Source organism: Tupaia chinensis, unplaced genomic scaffold (assembly GCF_000334495.1).
Source record: "Tupaia chinensis unplaced genomic scaffold, TupChi_1.0 Scaffold000196_1, whole genome shotgun sequence".
NCBI lineage: Eukaryota > Metazoa > Chordata > Mammalia > Scandentia > Tupaiidae > Tupaia > Tupaia belangeri.
This window is the reverse complement of record NW_006159671.1, coordinates 2,802,903-2,816,231: the sequence shown is the minus strand read 5'-3', so window position 1 is coordinate 2,816,231 and position 13,329 is coordinate 2,802,903. Positions and strand designations below refer to the sequence as shown.

Below are 13,329 nucleotides of genomic sequence, written 5' to 3'. Positions count from 1 at the left end.
GTAAGTGCTATAAATACAAAGTTTAAGTAACAATTATATTAGGACATATGTCAATTTTTGAAACACAAAATATCCTAACATTAATTTTCCTCTTTCTTTGAGAATAAAATAATTTAGTTGAGTGCATTTTTGATAAATTATCTAAGTTGATCATGCATTGTATATTTTTATATCAGATACTTAAATGCATATCTTTGTCAGGATAATTGGGCAATACAAAGTTTAAGTAACAATTATATTAGGACATATGTCAATTTTTGAAACACAAAATATCCTAACATTAATTTTCCTCTTTCTTTGAGAATAAAATAATTTAGTTGAGTGCATTTTTGATAAATTATCTAAGTTGATCATGCATTGTATATTTTTATATCAGATACTTAAATGCATATCTTTGTCAGGATAATTGGGCAAGAAATGTTTCATGTACTGTGCTTGGACTAAAGTCCCTGCAATAAGTCATATGTACTATAAAAATATCTGTCTCTCTTAAACACACACACACACATATATATATATATATTCATTTGTCTTTTCAAAAGAAAATTTGTACTGAATTTTTTAGTAGGAAACACCTCCCCCACTATATCATGGTAACATTAAGATGGCCTTTCACACACACATATATATATATATATTCATTTGTCTTTTCAAAAGAAAATTTGTACTGAATTTTTTAGTAGGAAACACCTCCCCCACTATATCATGGTAACATCAAGATGGCCTTTTGCTTTTATTTAGAGCAGAAGAGGGGATTGTCATTGCTTTCTTTTCTCTGAACAAATTCTCTTTAAAACAACTGAAAAGCTCTTTAGTCAATGGTGATTATTATGCAAAAGGTTTTTTTTTTTATCATTGGAGGCTTCTTTTTAAATAATCAAAACTATTTCAAAGAAAAGCACAATGCAGAATACCTCCAGGGAAAAGAAACACAGTTTTCCATTCAAAAATATGTGGCAAGAGACTCAATCTCATAACCTAGATTCTATAAAAATCTCATGGGCATCAAATGTCAAGTGGAATGCTGCTCGCTCCAGGAATAGAAAATGAGGCTTTTGCTAAAGCGAAGGGTAGAGTTTCAATGTCACAGAATCCTCAAGGATAAAGGCATTAAACCATGAATGTATAGTTTAGCTAAGTTTTAACAGATGGGCATAAAAAAGAGAGAGAATGAAAAATTGTGTTGTCCATTTGGTTTCTATACAAATAGAGACTACAGTATTCATGGTAATTTTGAAGGAAACTGTTTTTTATTTGTTTGGTTTTAGGTTTTTGCCACAGGGTGCGTGCATTCACTGGAGAGAGAGGAAAAGTGAGAAATCACCTCCCAGGGGGGATGGCCAGACTCCAATCCTTTCTCCTTCTCTCAGAATTTTGGGCACACACACACATGCACCCAGCATGCTTTGTAAGCTGCCAAGTCTGACCCTTCAACAGTAGTCAACCATGTGGGATTCAGCACTTTAACCACTATGTCACCTCTGGTCCTGAAACAGTTTTAGCTTTTTTTTTTAATGAAGGAAATTTGTAAAGACTTTATTTTTGGTTAAATATTATTAAATTGTGCAAATATCATAATCAATGACTGCCGACCTTCTCAAAAGAAAAAAAAAACAGATTCTAATAAGTTAGGGAGAGTGGTATAGGAGATACAGTAAACTATAAGTTAGAAAAGTTGGTTTCTATTGAAGGCTGCCTAATTGCCTCATCTCTAAAGCAGGCCTCCAGCTTTCTACTGGCTCTTTGTAAGGTAATTACTTGTTGAAGAGCTTGGGTACAAGGTAACCACTCAATAAATGTTACTATTTCACTACTAATATGTGGTCCACAAACTAGTAGTATTGACATCACAAGAGAGTGTGTCTGAAATGCCAATTATTGGTCCCTATTCCTGCCCTGTTCATCAGGATCTACACTTAAACGAGCTTTCCAGACAATGAGTATGTGCATTGAAGTTTGATAGACACCGTACATTAATCAATGTTATAATAGCACCATCATGGGATGTAGTTTATGTGTCTATCTTGCTAACAGTATCTAACTGTACTTTTGATGTGGGAGTCCTGGATGATTGGACCCAACACTCATGCTGGTTTCTGTCCAATGGTCATGAACACATGAACGAATGGAGAGGATAGTAAGCCAAGCTTATCAAGGGAGGAGAAAGTTTCCAGTGCAGTGGGAGGGGGCCTGATTGGGTTGCCAAAGAGGAGCTGGAGGTGAGGGATTTTCATCTAGCAGTCTGACCACTGGGCCAATTTTCTGATAAGGAAGTGGGCTTTGCTTACAGAGTAGTCTGAGCAATTTATTACCTTATTCTTCATGGTGTTGTACTTCTTGTTAGAATAGAAATGGTTGCCCTTAGCTACAATTGCTTTGAGTTTCAATGCAGTCAGACTTTGGCTGAGAAAAGTTAGCCACTGTGACTCCATCTTGGGGCTTTACCCTGTCTGCGCTCAAGATCCCAATCTCCTGCCATATTAGCAAGGAGTCATAAATCCCTTAGAGACATGTAAAAGGGTGTCTACTGCCTACTAACCAGACCATAGAGGAAAATCACAGAGACAATATTAAAAAGAAAACATAGTGCCTGCTTTCTGGGACCCTTATCCTATCTAACTGTAAGTGGGATCTAACTCTTCTCTCCCTTTGATACCCAAAACATGCCCTACGGATCTGACGGATAACAGTGGTAATGGTGATGATGACACTGCATGGAAGGAAAATAATTCACACATTGGACTGGCCTCTAGTGAACATTATGGGCACTTCTCTCCTGCCAGGATCTATAGGTATAAAAGACAAGTCCCAAAAAAGTGAAGACATAGTCACAAACTGCCCCTGTGTTCTATCACTTCAAGTAAGACCTGGACAGAAATCTGGGTGTTTACACTTAGAAGGCAGTTAGGGATATCAATTTAGGGACTCTAAATCTGCCATGACACTAACGAGAAAAAGGAAAAAGCATAGAAGGAAGACTCTCACAAGCTCATTAATGCTCAGTGAGTTTCCAAATGTCTCAGAATCCCTAGTCAGAAAGATTTAAAGTAGACCATAGCATCCATAAAGCATATTATCAAGGAGTGCCCATGCATACATACACTCATCAGTCCTGGAAGATCTGTACAACAGAATGTAGCTCATTGCCTTTGCCACTAAATTGTGAAGTTCTTGGAACAAGGAGGGCCCTTTCTCCAGCATCCAGCACTCATGCTAACTTAAGGGGTTAGGTCACTATTCAGTCACTCAGAACAGCAATCCGAGAAAAAAGTCTTTCCTAATTTAATTTATATTTGTATTTCATATTCTCTTTTCCTTTAAATTATCCTAGTACATTTAAAATTAACTCAAATAAAACATGGTTCCCATAACATGGAGGCATGATCATTGGAGTTAAAGGGAGCAGAACTCAAATCATCATTGGACCAGGTAGAAGCAAGGGATTTATTCTCCCAGGCTTAGCTTCCCACCGTGGAACTACAGCGGCAGGGAGAATACACGTGGTTGTGTATTTGCCCTGCTTAGCTATCCCCTAGTGAGGATGGAGCTGTAGCTAGAAAACACTGGTGCTTGGTGCAGTGAATATTCAACACTCAGAAAGCTAGAAAGCTATCTGTTTTCCTAATTCAACGGACTTTATCAAGTCCTTGATAAAACTATCATTCCAGAGAGACATTTTTCAATACCTCAATAAGATTCAATATTCTTCTCTTACATTTTCCCTACCATGGGGTAAATGGCTGGATTTGGAAAGGGTCCTCTGAGTTCAAAAGTAAAACAAAGGGCCAGCAGGTGGCGTAGAGGTTAAAATGCTGGACGCCCAGATGGATGACCACAGTTGGAGTCCCTGCCCTGACAGCTTGACACATGTAAGGCATGTGTGTGTGTGTGTGTGTGTGTGTGTGTGTGTGTGTGGCCAAAATTCTGAGAGGAGAATGGAGGAGTACTGACTGCTGTGTGGCCATCCCCCCTGTGTGTGTGTGTGTGTGGGGGGGGGGATTTCTTACTTTCCCCCTCACTGTCTGTCTCTGGTGAGCACATGGTCCTATGGAAAAAAACAACTTAAAAAAAAAAGAAAAACTAGCTTAAGATGCAAATAAAGTAAGACTTTATAAAACAAAAGGTTGCTTGAAAAAATAATAAAAGCTAAAAGAAAGTGATCCTGGGGAAGACATAAAGTGAATATAAATAACCCAGAGTTGAATAGGTATCTTGAAATTGTTACGTCACATTAACACTAATAAAAGTAATAGCACTTATTTTTTTCTCCTCGGAAATACTCTTATAGTCCTCAGTACAGACAACAAGAACAAGAACAGTTTCTCCAACACTGGAATGCAGGCATAGGTTCTTTTTCTGATGCAGCAAGTGAGTTTAAAGTATAACACAAGAAATGTGATTGCTTAAAAATTCATACACAATCCTTTTCACTTTTGCACGCCATCAAACCAATACTGCAGGTGGATGTTCACCTCCGAAGCAAAAGAATCACCTCCGTTCAATAGGACGAAGGATTTTGTGAGACCACGCTCACCAGTGATGCATCAAAAGAAGACAGCAGCACACCACAAACACAAACACAGCAAGGACACGTTCAGAAGTTACGCTCAGACCACGTCACACACGTTAGCATGCTACACGGCAGAGAGCAAACCCTTTTCTCGCTGAGAAGATTCTGTCTCAGAGAAATATTGATGAAGGGAAGTCACTGGCCTCCAATCCTATAATCATCCAATAATATCATGATATTGACACAATTACAGCAAGCCAAACAGTTCATATGTTAAAAGTATTCCTCCCCACCCTCTTCTTTTTATTTCATTTCCCGGGTCATCAGAATGTATACAAGTATTGCAAAGAAACAATGTCCTGAAAAGAAAATAAACGAACTTGATAATTTTTAAATCAGTGTGCCCATGGAAATTACAAATAATAAACCCCACAAACAAGAGTACTTCTAATTTAAGGAAAGAGTATTTGTTAAAATATCTTAGATAAAAATCACATACAGCATCAATTTTATGACTTATAATTTAAAATTGGTTTTAAGCTTGGGGAAAAAATCACAGATTTCTGATCTTAAAATGAGTAATGCAAATGAGCCACATTAAGTATTCAGTATTATTTAGAAAAGGCGGTTAAAATGTTTAAATTAATATTTTTTAAACTATCTAACTTATTATTAGGAAAATTATTAATAACTAATAACTTCTACATCTCTCCAACACTGAAAACAGAAATGCTTCCATAACTAGTCTTATAAACTTTTTGTTTTTAACTTTACAATCAGAAGAAGTTCATTTAAAAAAATTACTGAGGAACAGTTTTGTTTTTAGAATGATAAGCTACATACTTTTAAATTCAATAAAATATTTATGTTCACTTTTTAACTTAAGCATAATCCTAAATATTTTAAAGCAATCTAATGAATCCAGTTTTCTGTCGACCTGATTTGAACAGTAGTGGGTCAAATGAGCATTGCATGTAGACTTTTATGGTTAGAATATGCTCTACAGAGCACACAAAAATCTATGTTATCTGTTACTCTGTAGTATACAACTCCAGAATTACTTAAAGTGTCAGCTTTGATGAAGTCATTTTTTGTTTTAAAACTCTGGCTCAATTTACACCAAAATAAATTCTGAACTCCTCCCTGAATCTCTCCAAGTGTGCACAAACACACTCACACTTATACTTACCCTTCTCTCCGTCCCCCTCCGTTCCAAAAAAATGAAGCGTTCTAATACATTTGTTATTGTTTTTATTCAAAGTAGTGACGTGGAGATAAAGGTCATTTTCCAAGAGGAAAGAGAGTCAAACACCTGAGCGCAGCCTGAAACCACGTAGGGTCTATCCTATAGAAACCAGCTGTGTGTTTTGAAACTCCTCTGCCTGTTTATGGTAGACCATCCTGAGTAATGTCACATTTCAGAACTTGAGAGAGATCCACAAATACCATGCCTGGAAGACGGAGGCTATAGACTGAAACTAAAAAGGGCCTTGATGAGGATGTCTTTTGAATGATAAGGTGCACAGAGGGCACAATCCCTAAAGTATAAGGTGGGGGAAAATCAAATATAACGAAGAACACAACACGAAGGCTTGAAGTGTTGTTAACTCTCATGATCACAAGACGTTCTCTGACGTTACCTACCAGCACGAAATCACTGCGTTGCAGAAGCCCCCAGAGAACATTCAGTTGACTCCTCTTGCTTACGATGAGGAAATTCAGAGCCATAGTTAAGCAATGCCTTTAGAATTACATGGGAGATGTGTGCTGGTGCTAGAACTAGACCCCAGTCTTGGGCTGTGAGGCTGGTGTCCATTGCGAATGCTCTCTCTTTTCCAAGTGAACCCCTCCTTGGAATCACAAGGGAGCTCAGCTGAGCTGAGCTCTAATCCGGGCTTCCCAAGGATAGTAAAAGAAGAAATGGAAAACTTCAGTATAGAATACTACATTTGGGGACCAGTGGATGGCATGGTGGTTAAGGCACTAGACTTCTACATGGCTGATGGCAGTTCGAGTGCCGGATTTGGCAACTTGCATTCTCACGTCCTCTCATTCTCTCTTTCTCTCTGGTGACCACACATGCCCTATAGCAAGTTAAATAAAGATAATAATAATCATAAATTTTTAAAAAATATTCTGTTTTGCACAGAATTATTACTCAGCTAAATATGTTGGTAAGGATGATGATTCCAGGCAATAATGTTCATACAGAATCCTTAAGAAGGAGAGAATCCCAAACCTATTACATAATGGCGCATATCCATCCAAAAATGAAATTGGCAGATGACTGGCCACAGTGGTGGATCTTTCTCCCGGGTGACCTTGTAGAGTGCTGACGTGTGAGGAAGTGAGATCAAAATGCTACTCACTAGAGTGTCCTTTACAAGGAAATCTCATGAGGAGGAGTAACTTCATAATAACGAAAATCAAAAAATGCTCTGCTTGCCCTTGTCCTTGCCTCAGCTGATTTGAACAAAAGCTTACTGGCTTCAATACCTGGTCCCTGGGGAGCGAGATTACGCGTCATTGCCATTAACTGGTTCCTATCACAGGATGTTAATAGATCATTTAAAAAAGGACATCTCAACACAATCACTGTTTGCTTTTCTTTCAAATTCTGAACAAACACTTGCGTTATTGTATATTAATTATGAATATGCAACTTCATGTTCACAGTATCTCATGTTTTCCAATATGCTTAAATAGTTTAAAAAATATCATTTTTACTTGGTATCTATAGAAGACCATAGTTTGTTCAAGCTATTATCAAATATCATAGACTCTGTTTGTTTTTATTATTTAACACAATGTTTCAGTGAATATTAAGGCACCATCCTCTACTCCTCTTTCAGATAAGTTTCCAGGCATAGAAAAAGTTAACCTAAGTATATAGTACTTCTGAAGTCTTTGGCATATCGTGTCAAATTGTCCTCCAAAGACAGGAATACAATGTCTAATTGTCTTCAACAATTTGTACATAATTTTGATTTCCTACTTACCAACATCAAATAAATCATTTTATTGATTTTGCTGATTTTTAAATAATTTTTATTTACATTTACCTTATTACTAAGGTTACCTACTTTTCATATCTTAGTTGGATTTTTAGAGGTCTTTTTTGTGTAGGTTCTTCAAGACCTTTGTCCATTTATCTATTGGTTCCTTTTCAGAGCACTATTTGATAAATAGTTAATCTATGAGTCAAATAACTCAAATTTCACAAAGGAAAAATTGTCAAGAATGTGTCTCAAGAAAGCCATAAAAGTGCTGGCCCCATAGCTTAGTGGTTAAGGGAGCTAGGTCTCACATAGCTAACTGTGATTTAAGTCCCAGACGTGGTGGCTGGAAAACCACATAGGGTGTGTGTGTGCGCACATGCTCCAAATCCCCACAGGATGGAGAAATGAAGGAAAAGGAAATGCAGTGGGATCACACTACGTTGAGAGGTGCTTTCTCCTTCTCTAGTTCTCTGTCCCTTTCTGGCAAGTGAGCGTGCCCTCTGGCAATTTACAAAAATATTTTTAAAAAGAATGGCAAGAGCACTAAGTTGCAGGTTCTATCCTGTATATGACTGTGTGTGGCATAGGAAATGATCTGCCAAGAATCAAAAAGACAGAAAGCATGAGAGAAGCATATGGAATTAGCTGTTCATACTCTCCAGCTCACCCCTAGCACACCGTCCCTACCCACTGAGATTTCTTGTCATTAGCTGTTTGAAAAGAGAACAGATTTAGTGAGTTGTGAATCAAGATCCTCTGACAAATAATTGTACAAAAATAAAAGCACTGCAACACAGGGTAGCATATCAGTTGTCACAAAGATAAGGATGCTTTATGCAGGCAAAGACCTTTGAAGAGCTAAAAACAGAAGCCTCTTCATACACAGGACAGTGATCTACTTTATCACTCATTCAAACACATTTTTCCCCCTTCATCGGGGCATCTTTTTATTTTATTTGCTGTTCAAAACATCAGGGCACAAAGGCTGCTCTTCATCTTGTGTGCTACTGAAATGAAATCTTGAGGTAGGGAAAAAAGAAAAGCTCTTGCCCTACATTCCCTTTCAAAAGTGAAGTGTGAAAAGACATCAAGCAGAGAACACAGTGCTATTGTTGCAAGAAAGTCAGCTCTGCCAGTGCAGAGTCTAAGGCCATCCGCCGCGGCTGCATCGCTTCCTCACCCACCGTGAAGAAGAAGAAAAATCCAAGGAGAAAGGTTCCACTAGAGGAAATGGAATTTCTCATTGTCCTTCCTCCTGATTATCATTAACATCTATGGCCACAGCTGTTTCCTTTGTCTGACTCATCCTAAAGTCAATGCTATGATATCTGCCTCCTTCTGCATCACAGGGGCTGTTATTGCCTCATGTCTTATTCAGAGCATCAGAAACTTCAAGTTTATCCTTCCACTGATCAGGAAACTCGACAGCCTAACTATTAGGTCATCAGGAAAGTCAGGAAGTATGTTGCTGTATATGTCATGACTTTCCTGACAACCCAATATACGCTTTAGTGTGGTACTGAAAAGATTAAAAATGATTTAACAATAGGTCTTTAGCCTTGAGAACTTGGTTTTATTAAACCACTGGAATATAAATACATTTTAACTCCAAGTTTAAGCTATGATATAAACGGCAGTCAAAATCAAATAGTTTTAACAAAATATTTAGTGATTACATAGATAAGTTATCGTGGACTTTCTTCTTACAATGTCACTTGTTGTCATTGTTTTAAATAGGATGAAGAAAACAGATTATCTCAGAATTCTTCTCAACACAATGTTATATGCCTCAGAGGATATAGTTCTATACCAAGGTTATTAATATGAGTTGCTTTAAGCTTTATAGTTTCAGTATAAAATGCATTACTTACTACCCGAGTAAGATTTTTATAAGTCAACAAGATAATATGCACTGAATATACATTAATACCTTGAACTTCAGTGATACGGCCAGCATAGGAAATTCAGTATTAGACCACTCTTCTGAGATTCTATCCAAAATTTGTATTATTTGCAGTAACAATGTAACTCATGGATCATGAGAAAATTGAGACAGGTCAGATTTACATTCCTGGCTCTCAGTAACTCTCTGGTAGTAGTCACTGAAAACATGCTTCTTTAATGAAAAGTTGCACAATGAGCAAACTAACACATTAACAATAAAAGAGTCTCCTGTGTGGCAGTTCTTGGCGATGCAAGGGCACCCCAGAATTTTAAATCATGATGTTAATTCCCCACACACGCAGAGGGTACTCCTCATGACTAAGTTTTGATTGCAGTTATATACAGTAATGGACATTTTCCATCCTGTCTTTCAAAGGTTTGGTTGTGTTTTGCCTTTTTACACATAATTCCTCTTTATGCCTTTCTGATAATCCTTCAATCACACAGTTACTTACAAACCTGGAAGTTGAAATCTATTTGTAAAACAATCATTAAACTGAAAAAGGTATTATCTAAACTCACATTTTTCACCCAATTTTCTTTACTCTGATGTGAGAAAAGAGTAAGAACAATGAAAAAATCACTTATTTAATAAGCACTCGAACACACTATTGTATGTAATGTGTTGCTAACCAGATATTCTGGTTTATTTTTTCTTTAAGATCTAGAATGTTCTTCTGGTCTAAATTCATGTTATTCTCCTCTCTGCTGAGAGAGTTCTCAGAAATTCAATGGCAAACTTTCCTATATCACACCAACTCCTCTTTGAACAAATATAAATGTCCTTAAGCATATAAAATGAGTAAGATTTCAGCTGCTACCATTAATTTCCTAGGTTCAGCGGAGGAATATTGTTTTGTAAGGCCTCAGGGCAAAGGGTATTTTGACTCTTTGGAAGGCAATTTGTATACTTGCTCTTGCTGAAGGATGCTCAGCTTACTTTGATGTTAATATTTGGTATTATGTGATTTTGTAAATTGATTTTTTAAAGCCTTAGGCAAAAGAACCAAAGCTTTTCTTTTCCCTAGATGTCTCCTTTCCTTACATGGTTTCATTTCATTAAAATGAAATATTAATTCCAATCTTCTTCACATTTAAGGTATACCATGATGGAACATACATAGGAGGTTTGAAAATGTAATCCTATGGTATCAAGCCATGTGGGAATACTGAATAGCCCAATGTATGCTTTCTGAAGGAAATATGAAAGCTTGCTCTTTGGTCTGGATGTGGATTTGCCAAAACTCTATTAGAAAACAAAGTGAAATCCAACATATACATTAAGGCATACACTTAAATGTATGGAACTCCCTTTCCATATACACTACACACTAAGGCGTCTGTGTTTTATTTCATCTTGAATGATCTCAGTATCTTGTATGCAAGCCTGGCTTTTCACTCACTAAAAAAGAGATAAATAAATAAACTAACAAACTTTAGTTTCAACAAAGATAGAGCTGGTGGGAGATAATGGCTTCGCACTTATCCAGAAGCAGAAAGACATATCATGTGGCAACAACATATGTAGCTACCCTTCCAAACCAGATGAAGGCCTCGCAGTAAAATTCAGCCCTAGTTTGTCAAGGGTCAACCAATATTGCATTAGTGGCCCTCAGTGTTAATCTGAAAAGGAGTACACTAGTTCTGTTCCTATTCTTTTATCTCGAGGTGACCAGTAGTAACAAGGCAAATGTACCTAAGTTCAAAGGATTACATTGACAGCAAATCTGCAAAATTACAATAAACCCATACTTTTTAAAGCTAATAACCTGTGAAATGACATCAATCATTTTCTGCTGGCTAAACTTAAAGATGAAAAATAATTTAAATATTGTATCAGCTAAAATTCTGAAGAAAAAAAAAATACATACCCAAGCCTTCAGATTCAAATAGACATGTGTCATCCACACCTAAATCTCGGCACCAGGATAGGAAATTTGCTGTATTATCTCGAGCGAAGAAGGAGCCTGAGGGTGCACTGGCTTTGCATGGAATCTTCTTCAATGGCAGACCCTGAAAAATATAGAAATCTCATTCTGGTGGGATATATGGTAAGAACATCACAGTGACACATTAAAAACACATTTATGTTTCCAACAAAATGCTCTGAGATGACCTCATGGCAATAAATCGTTTTGTGAAGATCCATAGAAAAGGAAGAAAATGCTATGAAACTTACCTGGAATTAAGGGACTACGGAAATCTCTCCTGCAAGCACAGATCCTTCCCTTTCCTGTATCTAGTAGTAACTGTATGTAAGTTCCTTTCTTAGCTCAGTATTACCTCTTTCTTTCCTATAACAATTTCTTGACATTCTCTTTCATCTAAGTACTCTATCAGTAGCTCTCATAAAGTATTTATAAATGCATTTCTCATTTGCAAAAGAAGAATGAGACAAACATAAATATAGCATATCAATATGATATATATGCAAATCTACCTCTACCTCTATTTATATGTGAATACCTACATAAATAAGATAAAATTACACAAAAAAATGATAAAGTCAAACGATTGCAGCAGAATTATTTAAGATAATGTCTCTATCATCAGTACAAATATAGGGAGATATTAAAGTGCTTTTCCCAGGCCAGCAGGTGGCAAAGTAGTGAAGGCTCTGGATCTCAAACAGTCAACACCACAGTTCGAGTCCTGGACCTGGCAGCCTGAAAAATACACCAGGTGTATGTATGTGTATGCCCCAAATCCAGAAAGGAGCATGGAGAAGAAGGGATTGCAGCATGGCCAGGACCTTTGGGTAGTGATTTCTCATTTCCTTTGTCTCTCTGTCTCTCTCTAGTGAGTGCACATGTCCTATGGCAAAAATTCTATAAAAAGAATGGTTTTAACAGTAATATTTTACAGTCTTTCAGATTATTATTTTTTAAACCATAGGGTATAGATATACTATATAATACTAAGCTAATTTTGGTCTGAACCTTGAAAATTAATATTTATATTCTTTTTGTAAGAAGTATTTTATTTAACTTTTATTTATTATTATCATTATTATTTTCCAGATTTGATCAGAGAGAGACAGAGAGAGAGAGGAAGTGAGAAAGCAAGCCACCAGGTCCAAGACTTGAACCGTGGTCGGCCATGTTGGAGTCCAGTGCCTTTAACCACCATGCCATTTGCTGGCCCCAATATTTATATTCTTCATTATTTCTCTTTTGAAATAAACTACTTAAGGAGGATGGCGACCTAAACAGACTTTTATATTTACAGTCCCATAAAATTTTAGCCAGGAAATTTCCTTTGGCATCATACCAAGTGTTACAGTTTCTTTTCTTTTCTTTTTTTTTTTTAATACAATATAACCAATTTCTTTTTGGGGGGAGGGCAGAGGTTTTAGCTATAGGGTGCTTGCGCTTGACAGAAAGAGACAGAGAGACAGAAGGCAATAAATCACCCCCCAAGGGGGATGGCCACACCACAATCCCTTCTCCTCCATTCTCCTCTCAGGATCTTGGGCATGCACGCACACGCGCCCAGCGTGAGTTTAAACCACCGAGTCCAGGACTTGAACCACGGTCGACTACATGGGAATCCAGCGACATACCCCCTACACCAACTGCTGGTCCCCAATATAACCATTTTCTAAGGCATTTCATGAAACTGTACCTTCATGAACATAACTTCATGTGATCTGAAAGACTGGACCAAGGATTTGGATGATCTGGTCTACATAGCACTTTGGGCCAAAGAGCTAGAGGATTAAGGGCAAAGTCCTTTGTGATTTAAATTCTTAGAAGGTGTTTCCTTTATTTTCTGTGAACCAGTAAATATAATAACTGAAATATCAATTGCTCAGTTCATTTTCAAGAAGGCTTATAAAAAACAAAATTGTGGTCTAAGTGGGATTAGTGAAGTCCT

General features: G+C 37.1%; 1 protein-coding gene across 1 annotated transcript in view; it reads right to left on the bottom strand.

Moving 5' to 3' along the window:
• The window catches only part of GAS2 (growth arrest specific 2), a 136,266-nt gene that overhangs the window by 81,876 nt on the left and 41,061 nt on the right, over nucleotides 1–13,329 (bottom strand). The window contains exon 3 of the mRNA XM_006146905.3: nucleotides 11,325–11,466. Coding sequence (XP_006146967.1) covers nucleotides 11,325–11,466 — 142 coding nt within the window. The remainder of the gene's footprint in view (nucleotides 1–11,324; nucleotides 11,467–13,329) is intronic.